The sequence below is a fragment of the Acipenser ruthenus genome, chromosome 3 (assembly GCF_902713425.1).
Source record: "Acipenser ruthenus chromosome 3, fAciRut3.2 maternal haplotype, whole genome shotgun sequence".
In the NCBI taxonomy this organism is placed as follows: domain Eukaryota; kingdom Metazoa; phylum Chordata; class Actinopteri; order Acipenseriformes; family Acipenseridae; genus Acipenser; species Acipenser ruthenus.
The window spans coordinates 11,091,622-11,119,389 of record NC_081191.1 but is presented as its reverse complement, the minus strand read 5'-3'; the positions used below and the strand labels follow the sequence as shown (position 1 = coordinate 11,119,389).

General features: G+C 37.3%; 1 protein-coding gene and 1 long non-coding RNA gene across 2 annotated transcripts; both read right to left on the bottom strand.

Annotated features, from left to right (window-relative positions):
- Positions 1-597: 597 nt before the first annotated feature.
- LOC117394175 (electrogenic aspartate/glutamate antiporter SLC25A13, mitochondrial-like) lies at positions 598-19,680 on the bottom strand. Its single transcript, XM_059012208.1, has 6 exons — positions 19,579-19,680; positions 18,720-18,804; positions 16,486-16,561; positions 12,095-12,182; positions 8,907-8,987; positions 598-766 (listed from the first exon to the last, which is right to left on the bottom strand). The coding sequence occupies exons 1-5, from the start codon at positions 19,626-19,628 to the stop codon at positions 8,984-8,986; spliced, it is 303 nt and encodes a 100-aa protein (XP_058868191.1). The 5' UTR covers positions 19,629-19,680; the 3' UTR covers positions 598-766; positions 8,907-8,983.
- A 946-nt stretch (positions 19,681-20,626) lies between these two features.
- Positions 20,627-27,464, bottom strand: LOC131696690 (uncharacterized). The gene is made up of 3 exons (XR_009311562.1): positions 27,385-27,464; positions 23,167-23,313; positions 20,627-20,743 (listed from the first exon to the last, which is right to left on the bottom strand). It is a non-coding gene; the product is annotated as an uncharacterized LOC131696690 (long non-coding RNA).
- Between the last annotated feature and the right edge of the window lie 304 nt (positions 27,465-27,768).

Sequence of the window (27,768 nt, the reverse complement as noted above, 5' to 3'; positions counted from 1 at the left end):
TTGTGCACCATTCTGCTGCATGTTGACAATTTGTATCCTTAATTCCTTCTTTTGTACTGGGCATCCTTTCCATAGAAGAAACTGAACTCCAGCACTGACGACCTGGGCCTAATCAGCATTAAAACATAATTATAGAACAATGTAAAATACATAAATCATCATTACTAAATGATGTTTACTCCTGCAGTGTGTTTATTTGCTGTGATTGTATCAGCCTTTACATTTTTTAAGGTTTGTATCAACATTAAGTTATATTTTACTATGAAAGTCTGGACCAGGTAGCACTGTCCATGTCTATCCCCACACAGTCTGGAGTAAACAGCACTATACCAGTTGAGTGTGGTTGCAGAATCACAAAATGCATTTATCCTTGATAACCCAGTATTATTCAAAGTATTTTAGATGGTTGCTAATAGAGGATCCGGATTGGTGAATCACAGGTTTATTTAAAAGCACAATCATTACTGTGGATTTAAAGGTTGATCTGCACTAAACAACAGCCAAGCATTCGGCAGAGGAGATCTTTTATTTTCTGCTCAGCAGACCCCTATGAAGTGGATGATTGGCAAACAGCCTTTAAGGGTTATAATACCTTGTAAAGCCCAAAGAATCCCAGATCCCGTATGACAGACAGCGCACTGACATGAGGACCAGTGGTGATCTCTCCAGCCACCTGCAATCGGATCTTCACCATCTCCAGAGGGTTGGTGAAAATCACCTGGGAGCTTCCAGCCTAAACAAGACACTCTTTGATATTTTAGTTCATCTGCAAAATAAAAACAAGAAAATTGTGTTTTTAAAACACGGTCAGAGTTTATTTTAGGCATTTGTTTTTTGGGACCGACAAACAGATCTAACTGTTTTACTGTGAAAAGAAAATTAAGGATATTTTTGGTCACCCTGTCTTCAATACTAAGCAAAGCTCTCCAAACTAGAGATGAGAAATCTGGTTAAAAAGGACAAAATGACCAGGAGGGGAACTTTGTATAGTAAAGGCCCAAACTGAGTTAAGAAAAACAGTATTTGTAGACAGATAGAACATATTCTCTGTGTATCTGTAGTTAGCATGTAAGGTTAAAAAAAAAAAAAAAAAAAAGCATTTAAAGGTTGCTGCACATTCTGCAAAGCTTCAAAACAGTAGTTTTATCATACTGCCATTCAGAACAGTTAGTACTCCTTATGAGGTCCAGCCAGACAGATTGCTTGATTGTCATTTTAAAGATCATAAATGTAAAGAAAACTGGTAAATATGTATTTACAGTTTGCCACCAATTTTTTTATTCCACTGTTCCTGTTGCCATTAGTTACAGTCTAGATGTGATTTTGCATGCACAGAACTGCAAAGCCCCAATTAGATAGGAATCCGTTTCCATTGCTTCCTTACACAAGTCCACTTTAAAACCCCTAATTTTGTGGTCTGAATAATAAATTGTTTGGGTATTTATAACTAACTAGTTGTTATTAATGAATTCCCAAAGCTCCAGCTATGCTCATTTCCAACTCATTTTAGTACCTGCTACCATATTTCTAGATAGATTTAATCTCAAAATTGAAAACATTGTGGAAATGAAAGTATTTCAAATGAAATTACAGTAGCAATTAGAAGGAGGGGCTACTTTCAGCATAACACTTTCACTGTTATTTTTGTTTCAATGAAATTGCAGGTCCAGTTTTAGAGTTACTTAACACAAACGTTTAAAACATGCAGGGTGGCACCATGGTCAGTACCCCTTCATTGGAATATGACAATATTGTGTTAAAACCATGGTGTATTTATATACAGGTCATAATAAGTGGCCAAACGGGTAATATAAATATTTCTACATCAAAAATGCATGCGGAGTTGTGAGAATTGTATGGATCTCACAATACTGTTAGTGTTTAAAAAGTACACAGGACTGTAAAGTCAGCACTGCATCTGAAGGGTTTTAGATGAAGTCATAACCCATAAGAGTCAGTTACAACTAACTATTCCAGCCAGATAATATGGACGCAAATACTGTATATCTCATTTTTTTAAACGTGATGAGGTAAGGAGTAACTACATTGTTCCGTAGAACTTTTGTTTCAGTGTATATAGGCAAGAAAATCATAGATTTATTTAACTCAGGTTTTAAATATTGTTTGCTCATGTTTTAAAATGAAGTCCATCCATTGTAGGAAATGTGCAGGCTCATCTGAGGACCTCTCTCATGCCCATTATTGCTGATTGGCAAAATGAGTTAAAGAAAACAAAAGTGATTTATTAGTATATCAACACATTGCTTTCTGTTACCACGAGGACCAAGTAAAATGAAAACATAACATAACAGCGAATGAGATATAAAAAGGTCTGAAATTATGCCAGTAAAGTACCCAACACTTTTGGTCATTTCAAAACTTCATGGAGTGAGGCTCCTGTGCAAACGGTGTACAGTTTTAAACAGAAGCCGAGTATTCACAGTATTTGTAATAAAACAGTTTACCAAACAGATGGCAGTTTGTTAAATTAAGAGCAGCTTTGGTTACAAGTGCTGAAGTTACTCATGAGTGATAATTCCCAGTAATTACAATGTGAGGGGAGCTCTCCCGGGGGTTAAAAGTCAATCTCTAGTAATGCTTGGCTGACTTGTGGAGTGGGGCCGCTCACCTGATACCTGCTTAAGGAAGTTATATGGGGTGCCTTGTACTGTAACTGAACCCACTCACACATACGTACAGAGATAAGCAAAAGCTCTGTGCCGATGCATTAACTACCCTTCATTAACAATCACTTACACTTTTATAGGTACAAACAGCATATAAAAAAGGGCCTTCGTGTGAATGTTTTTTTTTTTAAATTAAAAACCCATAATGAACTTGCATTAATTGCACCACATTAATGTATTGAATACTGCATCTGAAATAGCAGGGAAAAAAATAAAATTATACATACATACATACATACATACATACATACATGCATACATGCACGCATACATTCATACATACATACAGTAGAACCTCATTTATCCGCACCCCGTTTATCTGCGACTTCAATTATCCACAGCTCCCTGACGAGTTTTTATCTCTGAAATACAGTACATTATTACCAATGTAGACTTAATGCCCGCAGTCCACACACAAATAAAGACACATGCGTCAGTCTGACCTGTGGAGTCGACGCCAAGACAGCAGCGCTTCATATCTGTAAAATTAGTTCTCCTGAGGCAGTTACTTAAACCCAGCAAACATATTTTGCCTCACTGAAACAAAAGACTGCGATGGACTTTGTCCAGGTTCAAAAGAACGACTTGCAGCAGTGAATTGTTTAAAAAAGCTGTACCGAAACAAAAACAACAAAACACTTCTGTTGGTACGTATTTTGTTGAAATGTAAGACAAGTTTAAATTACACAGCCAGCTTGTGTATTTCGTTTTAAAAGTAAAAAAATATATATAGAATTGTATTTTTTGTTTGAAATACCAGAAAACTAGCAACACTACATTGTTTTATATTAGGCTAATGCGTGGAATAAATCAGCGATAATACCTTGTGATATTTGTAGCTGCTATGTGCTAGCCACACAATTTAGTTTACAGGAAAGCGGAGAGCTCTGATGGGCTGAATAGCTTATTCCTGTCATAAAATCTTAGGATCTTGTAGCTTTGTAGTATATATTTTTTTTTTTTGTAGTAGTAAATTATATTTTTTGTTTTTTTGTCAGGGAAACAGGGTTGTCGGTGTATCACATTTTATTAAGATTTTGCTAGGAGTATCACTGTCAAAGTAAACTTATTTTAAAACATTCTTCTGTCTTTGTAATATATTGTATTGGATACATCTCCCGTAAACGCTAATTTGGTTTAAATGACTCGTTTCTCTATTACATTCTACATTCGTACATTCTAGTCACACGCAATGACACCTCATTTATCCTTAGGATTTCCCACCACCGTCTTAGTCCCCCTCAACCTAACCTACCAATTTACAACCACATTTCTGGAAGGCATATCTATATAATAAATACAATATTCTGTGTTTGGAGATAGTCAGGATGCTTTACATTGCTGTGGCAAGGGGATTAATACGAAATACAGGACTAAATGGCTGATAAAAGACATTTTTTTGATTTTTTTTCAGGGGGAAAATAAAGAAAGGGAAGTGTTTATTGAAGGCCAAGTATATATATACAGTAGTTCAAAGTAACATTAGTTAAAAAGGCTGTAGTTAATGCCTACCCCATAAGTTAGCATTAAAGTATGTACAGTACACTGTATTTATTGAAAGTACTCATGCCTTCAAGGGAATGTTGCATTTTATTCAGTGTCTAAACTGAAGAGTAAAATGGGTGCAGTTAAATTGGTAAGATTAAAAAAGCTGTTTTGTACACCAATTATATAGAGACGCTTGGGCCCCATTACCCAAACAGTCCATAGATAATTCAATGGAAAGAGTCTCTGCACTCTGATCGGCTGAGCTAGAGGGATATAATTAAGCAATAGAATCAGAAGCAGCAAGCTAAACGTCCTGAGCCGAAGGCTCGTTAAAAAACAACATTTAAAGTTTTTCTGTTTGTTTTTTTCATGATTTTTTATGCACCACTAGTTTTTGTTGCTAATGAATACAAACGTTCCCCTCAATACTCCATGAGTAATGCGGTTTGCTCAGAATTCCATCTGTGGTCTGCGAGCCTTTAGGTTTTGGTATCCCAGTTTGTGGGTATTTCCAGTAGCCTAAATAACACCTCAATACTAAAACAAAAATCTTTTACTTCCATGGAGCTGTTCTTCAGTTCAGGTACCTCGTACACAAAAGCAAACATGGTTTGTGAACTGTTTGTAAAACATGTAAAAGAATAAAAGTACCGATAACTTTTTTTTTTTTTTTTAATTAGTATTTGAATGCAGGGTTTGTGTATTTGTGTAAATTTCAGTATTCAAGTTACTGTTAGGTCCTAAAATGTATTTGCAAAACAAAAAAATGTTTTAGTAATTACAAATATCTAGTAGTCTTCATGTGTTAATGCTGATCATGCTGTGCATTTACTAACTTGTTCAGAGTGTGCTCAAAGTTTATTCAAGCCTCTTTCCTGACTTTGTTAAAAGTCCAAGAGAGCACCGTCCTGTGCTGTTTCTGTGATATGCTGAAATTACATTGCTGAAAGCAATCAGACTGCATCCCGTTGTTTGATATGATTTGTCAAATGTATTGTCAGTTTTAAATAGTACAAAATTTAAATTGATTTTATTATAATTAGTTTTACCTAACAAAGGAAATCTGAAAGAAAAGCCCATTAAAAAGGCCTTTTAAATATGCAAAAATCAGCTCATTATTTAACTGGAAGTCTATTTTGGATTTACTGTGCACGCTAAACTAACTTTGAGTTTCAATAGTTACAAAAATAAAAATGATTATATTAAAATAACATAACATTTCAAATAAAAAAAAGTGAACGTGTGCTGCATTGTTTTGTTAAAATAGCAAATCTCTGACTTGGTTGTACAATATGTGCCTCTAAGAACACCCTCTCTCACTGTAAACCAGTGCATACATCAGTACTGCAATAAAACGTGTAGGAGTCATTTATTTACAACATATCAAAATATGATCATTAAATGTACAGTGGCTCTCAAAAGTATTCACCCCCTTGGACTTTTCCACATTTTATTGTGTTACAACATGGAATCAAAATGGATTTAATTAGGAGTTTTTGCCACTGATCAACACAAAAAAAGTCCATAATGTCAAAGTGAAAAATAAAATCTACAAATTGTTCTAAATTAATTACAAATATAAAACAGAAAATAACTGATTGCATAAGTATTCACCCCCTTGAGTCAATATTTGGTAGATGCACCTTTGGCAGCAATTACAGCCATGAGTCTATTTGGATAAGTCTCTACCAGCTTTGCACATCTGGACACTGCAATTTTTGCCCATTCTTCTTTGCAAAATTGCTCAAGCTCCGTCAAGTTGGATGGGGACCTTTGGTGAACAGCAATTTTCAACTCTTTCCACATATTCTCAATTGGATTGAGGTCCGGGCTTTGACTGGGCCACTCCAGGACATTGACCTTTTTGTTTTTAAGCCACTCCAGTGTGGCTTTGGCTGTATGTTTGGGGTCATTGTCCTGCTGGAAGATGAATCTTCCCCCAAGTCCCAGGTCTCTTGCAGACTTCAGCAGGTTTTCCTCCAGGATTTCTCTGTATCCATTTTGCCCTCTATCTTCACAAGCTTTCCAGGCCCTGACGCACAGAAGCATCCCCATAGCATGATGTTTCCACCACCATGCTTCACGGTAGGGATGGTGTTCTCAGGATGATGTGCAGTGTTAGGCTTGCGCCAAACATAGCGCTTAGCGTTGAGGCCAAAAAGCTCTATTTTGGTCTCATCAGACCATAGAATCTTCTTCCACTTGGCCTCAGAGTCTCCCACATGCCTTCTGGCAAATTCTAGCTGAGATTTGATGTGAGTTTTTTTCAACAATGGCTTTCTTTTTGCCACTCTCCCATAAAGGCCAGTTTTGCGAAGCACCCGGGCTATTGTTGCCGTATGCACAGTGTCTCCCAGCTCAGCCGTGGAAGACTGTAACTCCTTTAGAGTTGCCATAGGCCTCTTGGTGGCCTCCCTGACTAGTGCCCTTCTCGCCCGGATACTCAGTTTTTGAGGACGGCCTGTTCTAGACAGATTCACAGTTGTGCCATATTCTCTCCATTTCTTAATAATGGACTTTACTGTGCTCCGGGGGATATTCAATGCCTTGGAAATGTTCTTATATCCTACCCCTGATTGGTGCTTTTGAAGAACCTTATTCCGGATTTGCTTTGAATGTTCCTTCGTCTTCATGATGTCGTTTTTGTTAGGAAATGTACTAACCAACTGTGGGACCTCCCAGAGACAGGTGTATTTAACCTGAAATCATGTGAAACACCTTAATTGCACACAGGTGGACTCCATTCAACTAATTATGTGACTTCTAAAGACAATTGGTTGCACCAGAGCTTATTTAGGTGTGTCATAGCAAAGGGGGTGAATACTTATGTAATCAATTATTTTCTGTTTTGTATTTGTAATTAATTTAGAACAATTTGTAGATTTTATTTTTCACTTTGACATTATGGACTTTTTTGTGTTGATCAGTGGCAAAAAACCCTAATTAAATCCATTTTGATTCCATGTTGTAACACAATAAAATGTGGAAAAGTCCAAGGGGGGTGAATACTTTTGAGAGCCACTGTATGAGTGCCCCGATGATCCAAACTGACTCATGAAGTCACTGGAGAAATATATAATGAAATGTTTGAAGAATCTGCAAGCTTTCTATCTTTATCCACAAACCAGGCTAGATCCAACCAATGTGAGTCATAAAAATATCTGGTATAGTTGCAAGCCATTAAAAAAAAATGTAAATTGTTTTGTACACTCATTTTATAGAGCAGCTTTGGCTCCATTACCCAAACGGTCCACAATGGCTGGTAAAGCCCTCCGTGTCAGGTCTTATTGCTTACGTATACATATATAATTATAAAAATAAGGAAATATCTGTACCATATAGGACCATTACTATTCTGATATAAACAGAACTTGGAATCATTTTATTTACTTTCTTTTCAAATGCTAGATACAATCTGTAGTAATCCAGCATTTGAGACAGGGGCCTGCAACTGTAAGATAAGCACTCTGCCAACCTCTCTGTCTGTAAGCCATGGAAGTTCTTACCAAATAATCATTAAGTCTTGGCAAGTTTAAAAGATCTAATTCAGAACTACCAATTTAACAGAGACTCATATAAGGGCACTGTGCCACTGGAGTCAGGCCAAGTCCTTGGTCGAGGTTTTAAGAGGTCTACTGCTCTGTTAATACTGCCTCACTTTCAATGCAGGCCTGCAGTGATTTTCCAATTCTATTCCTTGTGCCTCGTTTCCTGAAATACTGCAGAACTGTGGCTATCTGACAAACATTTTCCCTCTTTTATCAAATAAACACCCTTTCATTTAATATCAATAATCAAAGCCTGTGGATGCACATCTCAGAAAACCCCCAGGATCAGATCAAGTGGCTGTTTGCCAGTGTAAATACCTCAGGCTTTGGCAGACATTATGGACTTGAAAAGCTGTAACTTTTATATAAATCTGCAAATTTCAATTACAAAAAGGCTTTATGATGATTAAAACCCCAACCGTACATACAATGTATATTTTCTTATGCTTTACTGGTTTCAGACAAGTTTCAAAGGCACCAAAAAGATGACGAATCAAAGGGCTGTGTTGTTTTCCTGAATTCTCCTGACATTACTGGGCTGGGGGTCTTACCTGCCAGACCTTGAAGGGTCACTGGTCAAACACAATGTCCAGTTAGGCAGCAGTCGAATCTTGCTGTATCATGTGTGGTACACAAAGACCATATTTCTGCTTTTCAAATGGAATACATCGGTCTCTAATCTTCTACTGCAGCCTTTTCTGTACCACTACAAAGCCCAGGGATAATTACAAAAACCACACAATATAATTTGTTTTCTTAGGGATATGCCTGTCTTGCTTACATATAACCTATAAAGAAAGGGCACACATAGCTCGCTTGTTTAGCAAATATGTATGTGTGTGTAAAATCACAGATCAGACAGTATTCAGCTTAAGACTATCAAACCAGAATGAAATTCTTCACGGTATAACAGTGTTAAAATAAAAGCATGGCAGTTTAAAGGAAAGCTATAAAAGGCTCCAGTATCAAGTAGACATCTAGGCTACAGAGCTAAAACATTTCTGTTATACTAAATCTTTATTAATATAACCCTTAACATTTCCTAATTTGTATGGTTCTCAGTACAAATATTGATGAATCAGCTGTGTTATCCTATTAATAATGCTTTAAAAAACCCAACCTGCCATATCATGATTGCATACAATGAAAGGATTTGATTGTGCAAGGTAAAAATGGTACTCACGCAACCACCAGCTAAAATTTCTGCAAAGAGTGGAACAGAGCCATCTTTCTGAGCACTTTTTCCTCTGACAAAGTCATTCACCTTAAAAAGGAAAGAAATACCATTATTTTTTGTGTATATACGGTTTTACATTACCGTATTTAAACCCATTTAAGTTGAAACTGGGACATATAATACTTATAAAGCTCCCGTGCTTGCACTGTATTTCTAAAAGTAAAAACAAACTGTCCGTTAATATTACAAAACAAGTAGGAAACAATACAAGTGTGTATAAATTTCCTTGGATTCTGTGTTATTTATTTACAGTTTACAACATTTATTATAAAAATAAACAATTTAAATAAGAGTTGTGTAAACTTTAAACTGGCAGAATAGCAGTTTCTGTTATACTATTGTAACGACCCAAGATTTACAGTTACACGAGTGGTCTACGGACCCTGATTGTGTGTGTGTGTAAGAAGGGAAGCGGTAAGATTGCCTCAGCTGGGATTGATTGACATCTGGGTAGGCGGGGACATGAGTCAGACAAGCTTCTGTGTGAATGTGCAAGACTGTTTGTTGTTTTTTGGTGTGGCCCAGGCTGACAGGGGCCAGGAATAATCGTCCCAATAAACCGTGTATCCGAGTACCTGCAAATTGTGTGGGTCTCCTTCCTTTATTTTCCACGGTACGGTACAACATTAATTTGGCCGTTGTAAATCATTTCGGGAACAAAAATGCCAATATTCATTATAAAGTGAAACACAAATAACGCGGTCTCCAATTAGGGATCCTGACAAGTAATTGGTTAAAACCTCACCACATGACCAAAAATAGATACAACTATTGCCGTGACGCTGCTTTCAGTCAAAAGTTTTTTTTACGAACTCCCTCAAATTACTTCATCACGCTAATCGTCCTTCCTCAAAGCAGAATGGCGGACAAACCCGCATCTCACTGGACAGCGATTTTTTGACATTACAGAAAATGAATTACAAAATATACTACAAAATAAAGATGCTGCAAACACTAAAATTATCATAAAAACTTTGCTTTCAGTGTTTTCTGACTTCCTAAAATTCAAACTAATCCAGCTGGACGATGAAAATAACTACGACGTTCACAAACTCAATGGACTCCTCAGAGAACATTATGCTGCAGTGAGAAAGTTATTTATTTGTTCAGCTATATTTAAACAAAATATAAAAAATCATATTTAGTACACAACCTTGCCTTTCTTTCTTGACTAATTCATAAAATAAATATTGACTGCAATCCTCGGCTCATAGTGGGAAACTAAAGGCCACGAGGGAAGAACTATAGTTAGTTACCTCCAGGGGCTTCGGGCATGTCCTGTTTGTAACTATAGTTCTTCCCTCAGGGGGCCATATATATGTGTTAATTTCCCTAACTATTAATTGTTATATAAACATAATTTTCAGTTGCTTATGTCAGAAACCAGGGTTCTGTGCCCATCTTCATTTGACAAAAGAACTAATGAATTGTCTTCTACACAAATACACAACATGCATATCATGTGTTGATATACCATTTACCACGTACTGAACAAGTACTGAATATAATGGAGTGTATGTGGTGAAATAAAGCACTTCTCTGCTGCCACACCCAGGAGCTGTGGTAGAAGACCTATCATTTAGAAACAGATTATTAAATAAAAGGAGAAGCAAGACAGCATGACTGGTGGGCAAAGATTTGCTTTATTATAAGCTGGAAACATTTTCAACCAATCAACATCCCACTTCAAATGAAAGCATTCAAAGTGGGATGTTTAGACATCATGGGCCTCATTTACTAAAGGTTCTTATGCGATAACATGTGTGTTATCCAAGGATAAGGCGCGTGCTAGATAATCCCATATTTATCAACCACCATAAAGAGTGATTTAAAGCATAAGATGTGAGTTAGCATGCACGCCTTAAAAATAACACGATGGGTACATTAGCATCTGCTGAATATGCAAAAAGCATGGTGATGTATTCAAATGAAGTGGCATGAGAGCACTAATGAGGCTAATGACATTCTGACGATATTTACTAAACTGTGCTAACCATGAAGCACACCTTAAATCATGTGCCAGATAGCACTGATGGAAAGCAGGTGTTAGGAGCAGAGATCCGTCTTGAAGCTGTCTGTCAGCACAAGGTACAGGTATATGTATGTACGATACTACACATCCAAAACTCTGTAAATAAGACTAATTTTAAAATAAATGTGTTTATATACATTTACCAGCCCACTGCATAAAATAAATAAAGAAAGAAAAACAACTTTTGAACAGAAATGTGTCTCAGGTATATTATGATTAAATAAAACTGTGCAAACAAATAATTTATTTCTTAGCAGACGCCCTTATCCAGGGAGACTTACAATTGTTACAAGATATCACATTATACATTATTTCACATTATAGAGATATCACATTATTTTTACATACAATTACCCATTTATACAGTTGGGTTTTTACTGGAGCAATCTTGGTAAAGTACCTTGCTCAAGGGTACAGCAGCAGTGTCCCCCACTGGGGATTGAACCCACAACCCTCTGGTCAAGAGTCCAGAGCCCTAACCACTACTCCACACTGCTGCCCAACAGGACATTGAAAATAAATGTGTTTATGTAGCTGTAACAGGGCGAGGTGCCCTGTACATGGTTTTGTTTATTTATTTTTAGATCGGGGTCTCCCCCTCCGCCCCTGTGCAGTGTATTTTGTATTTGTATTATGATTTATTTATTGTAATTTGTGACGGCGAGTGCCGCGGGGCTTATTATGTATTTTGACGGCGTAGCCGTTTCTTTATTTTGTTATTGTTTAGTAACGTGGATGGGAAGCCCCATCCACATGGTATTTTAAAAAACTCGTGCAGAAGGTGGCCATCTCCCGAATTAATTAGGTGATTTAATTTGTCACCTGTTATAAAAGCCTGCAGCTCTCCATGTTCAGGGGTGGGAGTTCAGAGGAGGAACGAGAGCGGAGAGAACATGAGAAAACAATATCGTAAACATTTAAGTATACTACAGGAACAGTGACAGCGACTTCCCAGCCTGACTTGTATGGTTTATTTATTATTTAGTGTTCGTGATTTGTTTTTGTTTAAACCTTTTAGTTTGCTCTGTGAGCGCAAGTGTTTTTGTTAAATATTTTATTTATTTTTGTTTATTAATAAAAACGGCGGCCAGCCGCGTCTTACTTTGAACTGCAGTACTGCCTTGGTGTCAGTATTTTTTGTTCCTGCTTCTGCCGTGACGTCAGACCATCAGTCACCCTGCCACAGTAGCCTATAGAAATAAAAAGCATGCAAAAACTTACTATGCAAACGAAAAAAAAGGGTCATAACTTACTATGCAAACGAAAAAAAAAGACATAACTGCGCTCATACAGACCCAATTGAAACACGGTAATATAAATAAATAAAGGAAATTGGGTTTACAATCACAACAGCACATAATACCAAAGAAGGAAGTGTTCTCCTAAATCACATACCTGCACACAGTGCATTTTTTTTTTCTCCACACGATCTGGGCACAGCTATACCACTGCATGTGTCGGCTGGCTTTGGGGTCGATACCTTCTGCTACCTGCTTTTACTTCTGTACAAATAATTCTGTACCTTCACAGCGTAACCGATTTGCACTTTTCTGTACAACATGATTCTTTGTCTAGCTACAATAGATTATACAGTAGGCTATGTACAGTATAGTTACTCCTAGTTATTATTACCTGTGCATTTCTTGCAATTGGTGTCTGCGAGATCCACGTTGCAAAACACGTGAACGGCATTTCAATGTACAGAAATTCATTGATCGCTGAAATATGCCATCTGGTCTAAATGCCAACTCCATACTCCGTTGTATTCACAGTTTCATTAATGTAGCCTAAGGGCTGCAGACTGATCTAATCAATGATGGATAAAAATAAAGAATAGGCTACCATACTGTATAAGCGAAATGCTTTTTATATTATACTGTACAGTCATGACAGTGTCTAGGTAGGATTGTTTATAACTTTTGATTTATTTATTTTTGCGATCCTGCCTTTCAAACACTGTTATAGAGTATGTAATGCATATATTTAGTAAAAGTCAAGAACTGACAACTGCGTATCGCAATCTCTGCTCATTCCTTTATAGTCAGCGGCCCCTATGTCGTTATTTCGTTAAGACGCGCCTTATCTTCTGTGATAAGGCACGTCTTAATATGGTAATGATTTCCATAGCACGCATCTTAATAAGCGGCATTCACATTAGTAAATACCAACTTATTTATAGTTTTAAGACATGTGTTACGGGATTGTATTAACATGCGTCTTATGGTCACTTTTAAGAACCTTTAGTAAATGAGGCCCCTTAACTCTAATCTAAGTATAAAGAGAAACGCATTCTCTTGTTAACACAATTTAGTTTCTAGTGCCTAGATTACAACACAAATATCTAGGGATTTTAAGATTAAAGACACGATTTCACGATTGCCAACGTTCAAAAAACAAGAGATACATCTCAATTTGCTAGCCCCTAAACCTCGAAAATCAGCAATAGAGGTGACTGCCCGAGTACACAAACAGGAATGTGTCTGACTGCCGAGAAAAGACGAACAAAAACATTACAGCCCAATCTTAAATCATCCATGACATACAGGCAGCCATTTTCAAAGAAGCGGCTGTCATTGTCTGAGAGATGTTAAGTAATAAAGAGGACTCCTCCAACTCAGAGGATGACTAGGAGATTCGTTGTTGTTACAGGCATATGCATTTACCAATATACAATATACTTAACCAATATGCCAAATAGAGAAGTTTGTAGCATTTCATTTGTTTAAATGGCTCTTAAATGCGTAATTGAAGTTGTATCTTTGTAAATGCATCTTTATTTGATGTTTTATCTTTTCCTCAAATTGAGGGTGGGAAATTTGAAGGAATACAGTAATACCAGCGATCTATTATGGAATGTCATTGTTGCATGCTTTATCCATATTTACATGTTTTACTTGTGTGGCATACAATGCCACAGGATAAATTGTTCAAGCAGCCACATGCGGTGTAGTTCAATGCTTAAACCTGTATTTAAGTGATATACTGAGCATCAAAAGAAACTTATCACTATTATAACACATTTATTTTTGAAAAAAAATAAAGCATATAAATGATGAACATTCTTTTTAATCACTCGATCATTCATCCTTGACCATGACATGCTTCAGTGACTATGACTGAAGCATATGTACTTAATCACCTAATTAGTGAGACAGCTGATTAGACACTGGATATGGAGTGATTTCAGCTGTTGAATTGCAAGCTTGAATAAAAGCAATAAAGAAAATCACAGAAAAAAAATAATATGCCACATCTGTCAAGAGAGCGCCTTCGTGCAATCGGCATGTTGAAGGCTGGACTAGGGCAGTGTACTGTGGTTTGCCATCTTGGGTGCTCACAGCCAGCAATTTCAAACCTGACGAGACGGTATAACCAGACACACTCTGTCAATTACAGGCCACGAACTGGGAGACCAAGAGTCACGACACCTGCCCAAGATCGGCAGATCATTTTGCAGCATCTTCGTGATCTCAATTGTTAATCAGCACAATAAAAAGTCACTGCACCTGCCCTAAGAGTTTGTAATTTTTCGATAACATCTATTGAATTTTATCCAAATGTAAGTGATGAGTTTCATTTGATGCTTAACTCTAAGTGATAAGTTTCTTTTGATGCTCAGTATATATATCACAGACATAATGGTGTAGCTGCCAACAACATTAGGTTTCCCTTTCTGTTTCTGCTATTTTCCTTCTTTATAATTTTCTGTAATTTTCCATGGGTTACAGATAGCACGTGGCCTTGTTTATGAATGCAGCCCTGTGAATGTGTGCGTGGTAGTGCGTGGGTATAGGGGTGATGCAGGTGCTCCAAACAGGGACAAACACAGAGTTCACAGTTCAAGCTCTTTTATTTTAACTTGTTCTGGTCGGCTTGACCAGTTTAAATAATAATGCTGGCTCTACCCAGCTATGGGTATTGCCAGCTTCAAAACCAAGGGGTTGCAGTCCAAGAATAACACAAACACACAACACAAACACAGACACGTCTCCGGACATTGCGTGCTCTGAGTGCAGGTGCGGTGCTGGAAACAGTGGTGTTGGTATGTGTACAGGTGCAGTGCAGTCTGGGTTTATTGCTGGCGTAAAGCAGCAGCTCCCAGCTCTGTATTTAGCTGGCTGGCGAAGACAAACACACACACAATTAGAACACAAAGCAACACTTCACTCACGTTTGAACAGTCCTCGTTTTCTCCCATTAACCACAACAAAGGAACCGAATACGACGTCACGTCCCCCTAAAGTACCCTCAGCCCCGCCCCCTCCGATAGCTAGTTCAATCACGTCTCCTACAATTCATGACTGAAACTTCGCTCACTGTACTAGGGCGATGACTCCTAGTACCCTGATGCCGCCCCCTTCCTGAATGGCCGGCTTCCGACTGCCCCTGGAATGAACTGCCCAGCCATTCAGTATGAGGCACACAGTTCCTGTTGTCCAGTGCTCTCACAGGTCGAGAGAGAGATTGTTGATTCGGATTCATTCGCTCTCTGTCACAAGGCCGCTTTCATTTCTTCCCATTGTCCTACATGTCATTCAATACTGACTTACCTATTTGTATTGTTAATGTCAGAGTTGCATTTTTTGTAGTAATACCATGAATCAAAACAAAATAAACGGAGGCCAGTGTAAAATAATGGATTGCGTGTCAGTAAATGTTGTGGGGTACAGCTGAAATTGCCTATCCAACAACACTGCTGTTGCATCTAGCCACCTTAGTGTATGTGTTCTATACTAGAATGTAGATCTGATCTGTTCTACATTCTCTCACAGCTCGTCCACCTCTGAGCCAAAACCTTCAGATGCTCAGTGACATCAAAGTAAATCAGGTCAGCAAGAGCATGACCCCTTTCAATACCTTGTCAGGTCTTGCCTCCAGCTTGCTAAGGAACTGACCTCTATAGAGCCCGAAGCAGCCTTCGTACCGCAGTACTTTCTTGAAGCAATCAAAGCTATTCTTGTACATAAGTTCTCCCACAAAAGACCCTGCGCTGGTTCTGCATCCAAGTTTTCACCAGGTCAACTGGATAAACAGCAGTAACACCGACCACTGCAGGAATACAGAACCAAAATGGGAGGTGGGGATTTAGATGGTAGTAATGCACTTTAGCAGAATCACTAATAAAGAAAAAGAAAAAACAATACAAAGAAGTCTTGATCTCCCACTCATCAATTATGTCCTTCTCATCTGACAAGTTTTCAAAGGGGTAAGTTGCCGGCGGTTTTAATTAAGAGTACTGTAGCGGCGCTACCTGATTATTAACCTGTCTTTGTGAAGCCAGTCTGGAGCCAAACAAGGCGAAAGGCACCATCGCTAACCCTCTGATCACTGACAGGTACAAAAGAATCCATAGAGTTTCCCATGGTACAATCCCAACTTCTATTTAGGGAGGGGAATCCGCTCCAGGAGGAGATAGGTAAGGCTTTGTTTTTCCCAGAGGAGTTGTTTATGAAGGGGGTGGGGGTGGGGTAGGCACACTGATCCATGACTAACCTCCAGCAATTGAACCAAGACCGAACCTGTAGGCTGACTCCGCTACCTGGATCAGAGACACATCACCTGCAGACTGCTGCCGAGGGAGGGAGGGAGCGAGAGAGAGAGAGAGAGAGAGAGAGAGAGAGAGAGAGAGAGAGGAGAAATGTAAGACACCACAAATAGTGGTTTATTGGCTTCATTACTCATCACGTGTCAAAAGCCAAGCCAATATTTAGAGGCTGAGTTTAATTGATGATCTGTTTTCATTTATTTTTTATTTTATTATTTATTTATTTTTTGGGGGGTGGGGGGGTTCTAGTCAAGGAATAGACAGCACTTGGATCATCCACTGGAGCTTTAAACATGCCAAGAAAGTGCATGTTTTCCATGTACTAAATACCAAAATACAAGAAGCTTAAGTGGTTCTATTGTTTGTATATTTTCTGTTCAATTTTAAATACTTAAAATAAAAAAAGATAAACTTCACGCAAAAGAACAGGCCAAAAATGAATGCAATTCAAAAAATAAGTTTGGGTTTCTTTTGATATTACCTTGTTTGTTTGTATGGATGTATTTATTGATTCCCCAAAGTCATATATATACTGGCCACAGTTTAGCTATTTTATTTTAATTTGGCATATATACAAATTAGGCCATTTCTAACTAAGTCAATGAAGCCAGTTTAATCTTTTACTATTATTATTATTATTATTATTATTATTATTATTATTATTATTATTATTATTATTATTATTATGCTAGTCCAATAAAAACCTGCATAGTGTTAGTTGAGCAAATAATAATTAATACAGTTATCTGTAACAAAAACACAGGGTTTAGCAGTTGCAGCAAATTCCCAAGCATTTTACTTCACATTATCCGCTACCTGTAACAAGGATGACCAGTCAACCCCCCAAGGGCAAGTGGCCATCCCCTTTATCTTCAATAGAGGCGGCAACCATTCGGAACCACCTGTCAGGATTCATCAAAGCATTGTCATCGCTTTACTCACGCTTCACTTACAAAGCTAGACACTGCCCTGAGGGATTTCGAGGGAGGCCTGGACTGAAAGGCCAAACCGCAGCCTAAACCAACCCACTGTGGCTGGACTGGCGTCTCTGCTCAATCCTCAAGCAGTCGTTCCAAAAAAGAAAAATTTACCCTTAAGTCTGAGACTTCTTCCGACAAAGAACAAAATGTGGTTTTTAGGGAAAAAAAAACTTCAAGCATCAACTTTTTACTGTCTGTACATTTTGAAATACTTCAGTATATAGCTAAATATTATAGCTACTAAAAAAAACAAAACATGGCATATACCAAGTTTCAGATTTCCTATATTCCGTATTTTAATACATTTCTATTAACTTTGTTTGCCAAATTTAAAATAAAATCAACCAAGGACTGTGGTAAACAATCTTTTTAAAAAACACGAAGCCCAAAAATAACCTTCTGTGATCTTTATGTTTTCAGGCTTAATAGTCTGCAATCAAGCTGGAAAACTGGTTTCTATCAGAGCACATAGGAAAGCTCAGGACGATTTCCTTGGGGCAGGGAGAGGGTGTCTGCTATCAGAGGAACCAACAAGCCAGACAAGGCATGGTTCAGCCCACTGTACTGTACTATTTTTATTTGCTTTATTTAAGCAATAGAACCCGAAGAAGAGGTCTTTACCGTCTGGTAAGGGCTGCCATGTGCCGTTAAAATGTCCTGCAATGATGGCGAGGGCATTTAACAGAACGAGAAGGGCCTTACCAGACAGTAAAGCTCTCTTATGAAGGATTCTATTGCTATTAGAAAATGAATACATTAAAAAATGGATACGTTAAAAAACATTTAAAGTTTTTCTGTTTTTTTCTTTTTTTATGATTTTATGCAGCACTAGTTTTTGTTGATAATGAATACAAACATTTTCCTCAATATTCCATGAGTAATGCGGTTTTGCTTAGAATTCCATCTGTGGTCTGGTAGCCTTCAGGCTTCAATATTCCAGTGGTGGACTATGTTGCGTTGTTACTGTGATATGCTGAAATAATGTTGCTGAAAGTAAAGCACTGCATCCAGTTGTTTCGTTTCTTCAATTCCTCATTCAAATTGGAGTTGCTATTGTGATTTTACTACTGTAAATAATGACATTAACCGGTAATCATATCTACTAAAACTAAATTGAAGGATTTTCTTGATAGATATCTGTATTTTCAACTGCAACATACACAAGTCTTTAAACTTACATACACTTTTTCTTTTTTCTTTACCTGTCTTTGAGCCTCTGTCAAGTTATAGGGGAGAGCTCCTTCCTCTAATGGTGCAATTCTTTCAATGTCTGCTAATCCAACACACCTGTAAGGAAGAAAGTTTTGCTTTGATAGGTAAAAACAAAACTTGATCTATTTGAAGACAAAAAAAGACAGAGTACAAAGGACTGAACATTTGTACATCATTAGTTTCACTGTCTGTGCACCCATCATTTTTAGAACATAATTTAATTGAGATATTCCTGGACTGCAAGCAGAAATTGTAAGGATGATGGGAACAATTATCTTTTGCATCCTTTAAAAAAAAAAGACAAAGAAAAAGGAGGTCAATTGCTATTAAAGTATCACATTGCATTCTTTGAAATGAAAAAATAATCTGGTGCACACACATATAGTAAGGCATTTCCACAAAGACTATGCAGATGCTAGGATTTAAACCATGCACCACATGACCAAGTGGTGTTGTAATTAGTATATTTTGCATAGAAAAAACATGGCCAGGTTGGTTGACAGTATAGTACACCTACACTTTAAAACTGCAGTATCCCAAAATTATCTTTTTGTTGGCAGACTATGTCGGTTAGTTTGTTTGTGTGTAAATACACAAGCTTATAACTTTAAACTCAATAAAACTCAAGAAGCTAAATTTAACTTTTAAAACACACCTTTTTTACCCCCAATAAATACAGACTTTGAAATGCTAAAAACTATTTAAAACATATGAAAATCAGCATCCTTGTACAAGTAAATATTCTGTCTATAGAATAAAAAGCTAAAACCATCTTCGGGAGACTGATAGATGAGCAACACTGCATGTACGGCATGGTGCAAAGTGTGTGTGATCTTACTTTGCACGTACCCAGGCGACTCTGATAAGCCTGCCAATTGAAAAAGGATGTCCACTTCCATTGGGGTCACCTGGACAAACTTCTGTGCAGCTAGAATAGCTCTTCTGCAACAGAAAAGCAGACCTGTACACTAAATAAAGCTTAACAGGAAATAAACAACACAGCAACACAATAATGGCTTATATTAACTTATGATTCTTCTCTCTAAATGGTATAATTAACTATTTTCCCTCCCTAAAGCAAATACCGGTGACGTTCAAATTTCAACGTCATTCAGACACACCAACTGTTTTTTGCTGGCTACTACAAAAGTTGACTGTCTAATTGCTTGCTAGTTAGGTTCATATCAAAGGGCATAAGACAAGTGGTGATACGGTAGCATCAAAGTAACCAATATAAAGGAACTGCTCCCCTCTCAATGTCATTGCTCAACCTCGGAGGCAGGTTGTAAGGCAGCAATGGAGATGCACTTATCTCTGTGTGGCAAGAAATCACGGCTCTTGAAATGTTTGTCTCACTAAACATAAGGTACTAATCAGATTTGGGTCAATGAAGGGAGGGCACAGAAGGGGATGTGGAAATTTGCACGCATCAGTCCCAGTAGGCCCCACTAATGAAGCCTTTTAGCTGCAGTGGGAACTTGCAGTAAAAAGTGGCCAGATAAGGCCGATAACATCACATTCTCAGAATGTAGCGTGGCTTGCTCTACTGCCAGTACAAGTTTACAGAATTCCTCAACTACACTGGAAGGTCATTTAAACAGAATGCCAATTTGGCAGCGGGCCTAGGAAGTTTAGGGCCCTTTAAAATCCCCAGGTTTCTTACTTCGGTTTACTTTAACCTAATACTCATTGAAACAAAGGCGTGTGAGGTGGGTGAGAAAACCTATCCACAGTAGTTAAAAGGATGTGTCACAGACAGAGTGGAGAATGCAGACATGATCTTTAAGCTAAGCATGTGGGAATGTGTTCCTGTATACCCTGGGAAACATCCAGCAGGCACAATCAGGAGAAGAAAAAATAATAATTGCTGCTAACCTTTAGTGACTTCAACATCTTTTTGAGTACCAGACAGAGTACTGTAGATCTTCCTAATGAGCTCCATGTTGTTAAGCAGAGACTTAAACCCATTAAAGTAGGAAAATCTGATCTGATGAGAAGTAGTACCTCCAGCAGCCTAAAGTAAAAACATTAAAATAAAAAACCCACAAATATTTTAGACTAAATACTGAGCAAACACATTTTATGTAATATAAATAAAAACATATACATATTATTTCCAGGTTACAGTTATGCTTTATCTTCAGTAAACTGGTGGATCAAGGCAGCGCTCACATGAAACATGAATACTTCTCTTAAAACTACCCAAAGGCTAAACAGAATTCTAAACCAGCAAAGCCTCAGAAAACTATATAAGCACATACACATGTAGATTTACAGCAACAAGAACCGTTATAAGAGAATCTAAAGCTTCAAAAATGTTAATTAAATGTTTAATATGAAAAGCAGTACTGTATCTACTAAACAGGAAAAAACAGAAAGTCTATATATAGTAAGTTGCAAGTGCTATAATGCAGACATTTACAGCGTAAGAACACGCATTTATTGTACCCTCTGTAGCATGAGGTTTTCAACCAGGGCATGTGTACCCCTGGGGGTATTTCTAAGGATCATATATATATATATATATTTTTTTTTTTACGGTATTATATATTATCTCTAAACCGCTGTGCATAAATATTTCACTTTTGTTTAGCAGCTGAACCGCTGAAAAAAAAACAAACATAATCTATCTTGTCCGTACTTTCCACCTGATACGGGTGGATGAAGCAGGGGTCTGGTGATTCTGCCTATGGAGAGCGCTCCGTGCTGCTCATTAACTTTGCTGTTTTCAACTTGTCAGTGAAGCACACTTTCTACATATTTTCGGTGTTTGAAACTGATTTCTTACTTGCAAAAGAAAAACGAAGGAAGAAAACACAAGAGGTCTACAGAAAGTGCAGTGACAGAAACTTATACAGAGTCCCTTTGGATAACTTTTATGTTGGCTTTAACAAAAAGTTTATCAATATTAGTTGTTATAGTTTTATCTTGAGGTTAATGTTTTTGATGTAAACATTTTAAATGGCACACAATTATGCTGCAATGGGAAGTAAATGGTAACTTGATAAACATACACAGTGCAGACGATTTTGTATTATTTATAATAACTTTGCTAAATAGAAAGCGAATACAAGTATTTCCAAAGAGATTCCCAAATACTATCTTTTAATTCTGTGCATCCAAAGACATGTCATTAAAAGTTCTGTCCTAAATGAGGAGTTTGTCAGTCCCAAACTGTTGACAGTGACAGAAATTATACATTAAATAAATGGGGAAAAACAAAAACCCAGGAAGAAGTATTGGATTTATTGGTTGTTGGATTTTGATGGGAACATTTTTGGTTTGGTTGGGTGAATGGAAAATGAAAATAAAAAGGTGGAATGCACCAGTGCCTGCGGGGGTTGGGGTAAGAGTCTCTCCAACTGAAGGAGGAGAGGAGAGCCATCCCAGTCACGAGATGGCGCTATAACCCTGGCCTTTGGGAGAACTGATTTTTGGTTTGATATTTTATCAAGAAAATAAACCTTTAAAATCATTACACTGGAGGATCCTCAATTTAACTCCACAGCCTGAACAACCACAGTGTAAACAAATAAAAACATTAAATATATTTTGTCATGTGAAATATTACTGTGGGTGGTTTTAACTAAACGTAACATTTCGCCTTTGTGGGATACGGTATTATGCTGCTGGCTCAACAAATAGCTGCAGTATTATCAGGCTCTTTCACAACTGTCTTGAATCACTTAAAAATCTGAATAATTCAAAACACACAACAAGATTGATTTTTGTGCTTTTTGCCATCATCATGCCAAAGTGGTTTTTAAGTTTATTCCATATGTAGACGGCTGAAGCTGTGCTTTTCTATGAGCAGTACAGCGTAAAGGTGACACTGCCAACTACTTAAACTACTTCACAAAAAGAAAATTTAACTGCATTCGTTAACATTTTTGATCAATTAATAGAATGGTTTACTGCACATGGTTGTCACCTTAAAAATAAAAACATACTTTGAACATTTTAAAAATGAGCATCATATATATACAGTATCTGTACCGGACATTTTTGCTCGGCAGGGTCCTTCCTTTTACAGCACTAAACCTAAAGCCCAAATCCTTTATAGCCTGGAAGCTAAGATTACAAGGGCCAAGTAAGATACTGCATCCAGATTTTAGGATACTTTTGCCTATTAGTGCTTGAATTTTGAGTTTTCCATCCTTAAAAAGGAAAAAGGAGGGCTGTTTTTCTTGATCTCAACACACCTTAGAAGAGTGTACTTACAGGCCCACAGCTGCCAAACCTCTCAGTTAACCACTCACAGAAAATGATGGATTGTTCAACCATCAGTGGTGTTTCTGTGAGAGATTACACAGAGGAATACAGTGCCCCATGCTTATAGAAACATATTAAAAATAGCCAAGATGTGGACACAGATTGGAATGGGTTGGACCACTGGAGGCAATGCATAAGGCAGGGGTTTCTGTAACTTCCACTCACCGCTACGAGGCACTCCTCTACAAACGGTTTCAACATGTGTGGCCGGATAGTGATTATGATGTCCCTGAAGTCCAAAGCTGCAATGGTTCCCTTCCTGGCTTTGTCCCTCTGGATGAAAGCTTGCCTTGCATGTTCGAGCTGCATTTCCTGCAATGCAAAGATGTTGTTCCGGCATTATAGGGGAGATTGAAATAATATCTGATGCTATTACAGTCCTTTCAGCAGAGCTTCATTCAAGATTGCCATTTGCACTTCACAAATAATCATTTAACAAAAATGTTTAATACAGTACTGTAGCCCACACCATACAAATACAGAGATTAGCTTACATAGAATCATATGACTGCAGATATGCCCGATTCATCCTTTAACAGTGTTTCCAACTTAAAAAAACAAATAAAAGCTAAAAAAAAAATAAGAGATGAAAACAGAACATTGCTTTGCAATATTTCTCAAATAAAACATAGGTCCTACTAACGCTAGTGATTTGAAAGAGTCAAACCCATTATTAGGATGGTTCGCTGTTTTTTTTTTTTATATAGCAACAGATTAAACTGCTGCCCCTGCATAAAATATTTGGTATAAATGCAATACAATTGAACTATTTACATAATTTTACTACTAGTGGGGTTGATGGAAATGTCTGGTTCGTTCTGGCGTTTAAACTGCTAAATGCGACACTAATCCAGGTGTTAAACCCCCATTGAAATGCTCTGTATTTTTTCTGTTCAGTGTCTCCCATTCAGCAGTTTGTGGAGCTGCAATCATTCTGTTCTTGTACCAACAACCATGGGTTATAACACATTCCATAATCCTTAATTAAAGATACCCTAGGGTAAATTCACAGAACTGAACTTACTATAAATCACACCATATAGGACAGAGCAGCAGCGGCGATTTCTTGAAGTTCAATGGAAATTGGCTTAAGACCGAGTTACAATACCACAGTTAGTCAATTTACTGAATATAATAGGACAGCTATGGGGAATTGGTTGGTGTGTTTCGGAAAGTTACTAAAATAAAAAAGTCACATGGATGAAAAATATATCATTCCAATACAACTGTCAGCCCCTATGATAAATAAAGAACCAGGGAAACAGGACAGTCAGACATTTTGTCAAAATCCAAGCAAAAACCCGACAGACTTTAGAGATAATCAAGACATTTGATTTATTATTTCCAAACCAATACATTTAGAGGAAGTACGTGTCAGTAAAGTTAAAGAGTATACCTTTCAAAATGACGATACTCAATGAAAAGGAGAGAAACGCTTCATATGACTGTTTTGTTGTTGAGCAAGAACAGTACTACACAATACGAGAGATTACTCCTGGCAAACACAAACTTAGCATCAATATATACTTCAAACAGGAACTCTAGCTTATTGTTTACAGCACAACATTTAACAAAAAGTCTGAAGTTGTGTGTCAATGAAAACAAAATGTTCAATGAAAAGGGAAAAGCACAAATCAGTGTTACATATGACAGGATGTCAGAAACACCTTCCAATTTAAAAGCGAACCTTCAGTTCTCTCCACATAGATCTCTTCTCTTTTAATAAGCTTGTTTTAGTTACTTTATATAACCCCAAATCAAAACCATACCATAAAACAAAGTGTGCAAGTTGTACTAAAAATCAAAACATGGCACAGTTTAAAAGTCACTGTTACTAAACTTACATTCAACTGTAGCATTTTCCACTACACATTAGAAAGCAAAAACAAACAAAACAATAAAACAGAAGGTTTGTGCAATACGAAACACATTGTTATACTTGCAGTACTGCAACAGTCAAAACTGTTCAATTGAAACCAGTTTCTTTAGTCCTGCAAAAGGTGTACATCTGGTGCATTAAACAGAAAGTTAATAGAGCATCCGTCATACTGTCAGTCATGCAGCGTACGTGTCTCAATTAAAGACGACCACTTCACTGTTTAGAGAGGAAACGTTGAACTAAACTTCCCCTTCAGACACATACGTTTGCTCATTAAGTAAAGCACGAATACCTGGGATTTATTTGCTTCTAGGGCATGTTTTTTTTTGGTATTTAATGATTAGATTAAAGGTAAACCAGCAGAGACAACAGGATTACTGGGTAAGGGCTTTGGTTGTGGGTAGGTCCTGCTTTCAAGAGTTTAGATTTTTTTAATATACAATCCCTGTACTGACTAAACAGTACCTGAAGTACTTTTCACAAGCCATCTGGTCCAGGTTAACTTTAATATAAGAAAAAGCATTACAAAAATAGTAAACATAGACGCAAACTTGGCATGCCCCAACCCTCCTGCTGCCTCCGTTTTCAGGTCTAGACATATTAGAAAATGGCTCACGCACAGTAATACACCAGGAATAGTGCCGGGCAGTGGCGGCTGGTGACCTCTGAGTCAGGGGAGGCACATGTACACCGCAGGCACAGCAAACAACACAAAACAGTAAATCTATAGGCTTCTATTTTTTCCATTCTGTTTGTGTTTGTGAGCATTGGGGGTCTGATTACATTGGGAGCGGGAGCGGTAGCGGAAATCGGTAAACCGTACGGTTTTTCATATTACACTGGCGACGGGAAACCCTGCGGTATAAAACATGCAGCATTTCATGTGTGTAGCATTCTCCAGAGTGGCCATTATATTTATATTAATAAACGTTACATATTATATGTGCATTGTATTCTATTGTATATATTATATATATAAACTCACGTCTGAACCAAACAATGTTATTCCGCACCATATAAAGACAGTGCATTGCATGACTGAGTTGTTTACTTGACATGTCTAGTTTGGCCGCTATGGTGTCCCAGGTGTCTTGCTTCTTTAGCGTATCCTCCTAAATAATATGGACGGGGCGTATCGTACAGTTGAGGGCATTTTGTACGCTGAAAACCAGTTAATTCGCCAGCTCTCACTGTACATATTGCAGATAAAGTCACACAACAGTTCAGTTGATTGGTCTAGACTGAAATTTTCCGCGCTGTATTATCCAAAAATCACTCTGGTCTTCCGCCCTGTTGCTTTTCCGTTCCCCACTCAGTGTAAGTGCACCCATTCAAAACAATTGGTTCTATTTTTTTGGCTGCACGGTTTACCGCTTTCCGCTACCGCGCCCAGTGTAATCAGACCTGAAGAGTCATTATGGTATTGAACTGTATTGAAAAATAGTATTAACTTTAAAAACGTTTTTTATAAGTTAAAAAAAAACAAAAAAAAAAAACATACTTCATTTTTGTCTTTTTCCACTCCAAGAAAAATAAATTATTTTGTTTCTCTAATCAGTCATAAGGTAAAATATATATATATATATATATATATATATATATATATATATATATATATATATATATATATATATATATATAAACAAGTAGCTTTCGAGTTAAGGTGAGTGAAAGCAATAAATTAAAAAACAAATGGGTTGTAGGGAGATATGCAAATAAAGCATTACAAGAGCCAATCAAATCGCGTGAAAGTTGCCTAACGGCTTCTACATTCACAGCGTTTTAAAAGTCAAAATACAGTAGCTGCATATATATATATATATATATATATATATATATATATATATATATATATATATATATATATATATATATAAGCCTTTTAGCTGAGGATTTTCTAGTTGTAAAAGTCATTTTTGACATTCTGAAAGGCGATAGATTAAATGGTAGCCGTATTAGTTCTGAGATGATAGACAAAGAGAAGGAGATGTGATACCTTTTATTGGACTAACTAAATAACAATTAATCACAAGCTTTCAAGACCTCAAGGTCTCTTCTTCAGGTGAAAGTAGGAAAGAGAGATTGATGTTTAACTTTGATGAGGTAACTGCTTACAGTGAAAAGAAAACACACAGTATATTGCGTCTCGTGTTACCATAGCAACAACAACCAGCAACATCATTTTTTTTTTTTTTTTTTTTTACCTAACTGCCTGTCCTGTACAGTATACGTGACAATTAAAGTTGTACATGTTCCCTTCAAATATGTAATCTCAAACGTAATGCTCTACTGCCAAATGAAATGACTTGTTCTTATTACAGTAGCAAATTCAATTTTGGTAATGGCTTCCCTTCAGATTTCATCTTGCGTTTTTCAGTATAATCTAGCGTGGCAAACAGAGTCTTAATCAGCCGATCAACTGCGTTATCCTGCATTTCACATTTGAAGCCTTGACAAGACAAGCAACAAAATAAAACAATAACAACATATATTGTGTTTCTTACCACTGATGCGATGCAAAACGAAATGAAGCAATTTCTATCAACACTCCTACATTAACTGCACATGATACAACTGCATTACAGCAGCGCTTTTGCAGGGGCGGGAGGATGTGGGTCGCGCCTCCAATTAAAACTCGTGCTCAGATCACTGGATCTGCCACTGCTGACACTGTGTTTAATGGGAGAAGGCCTTTGTGAAAAATAAATAAATAAATAAATAAATAAATAAATAAATAAATGCTCCTCCAGGACCAGAACACCATCTGCCACTGCTAGCACTGTAAGTACCTCTCTCTCAGCAAACAGAATTGCTGTTCATTTAGGAATGTTGAATCTAGGGTTAAGTTCATATATTTGTTTTCTTAAATTTTAGCCAATAATTCTATT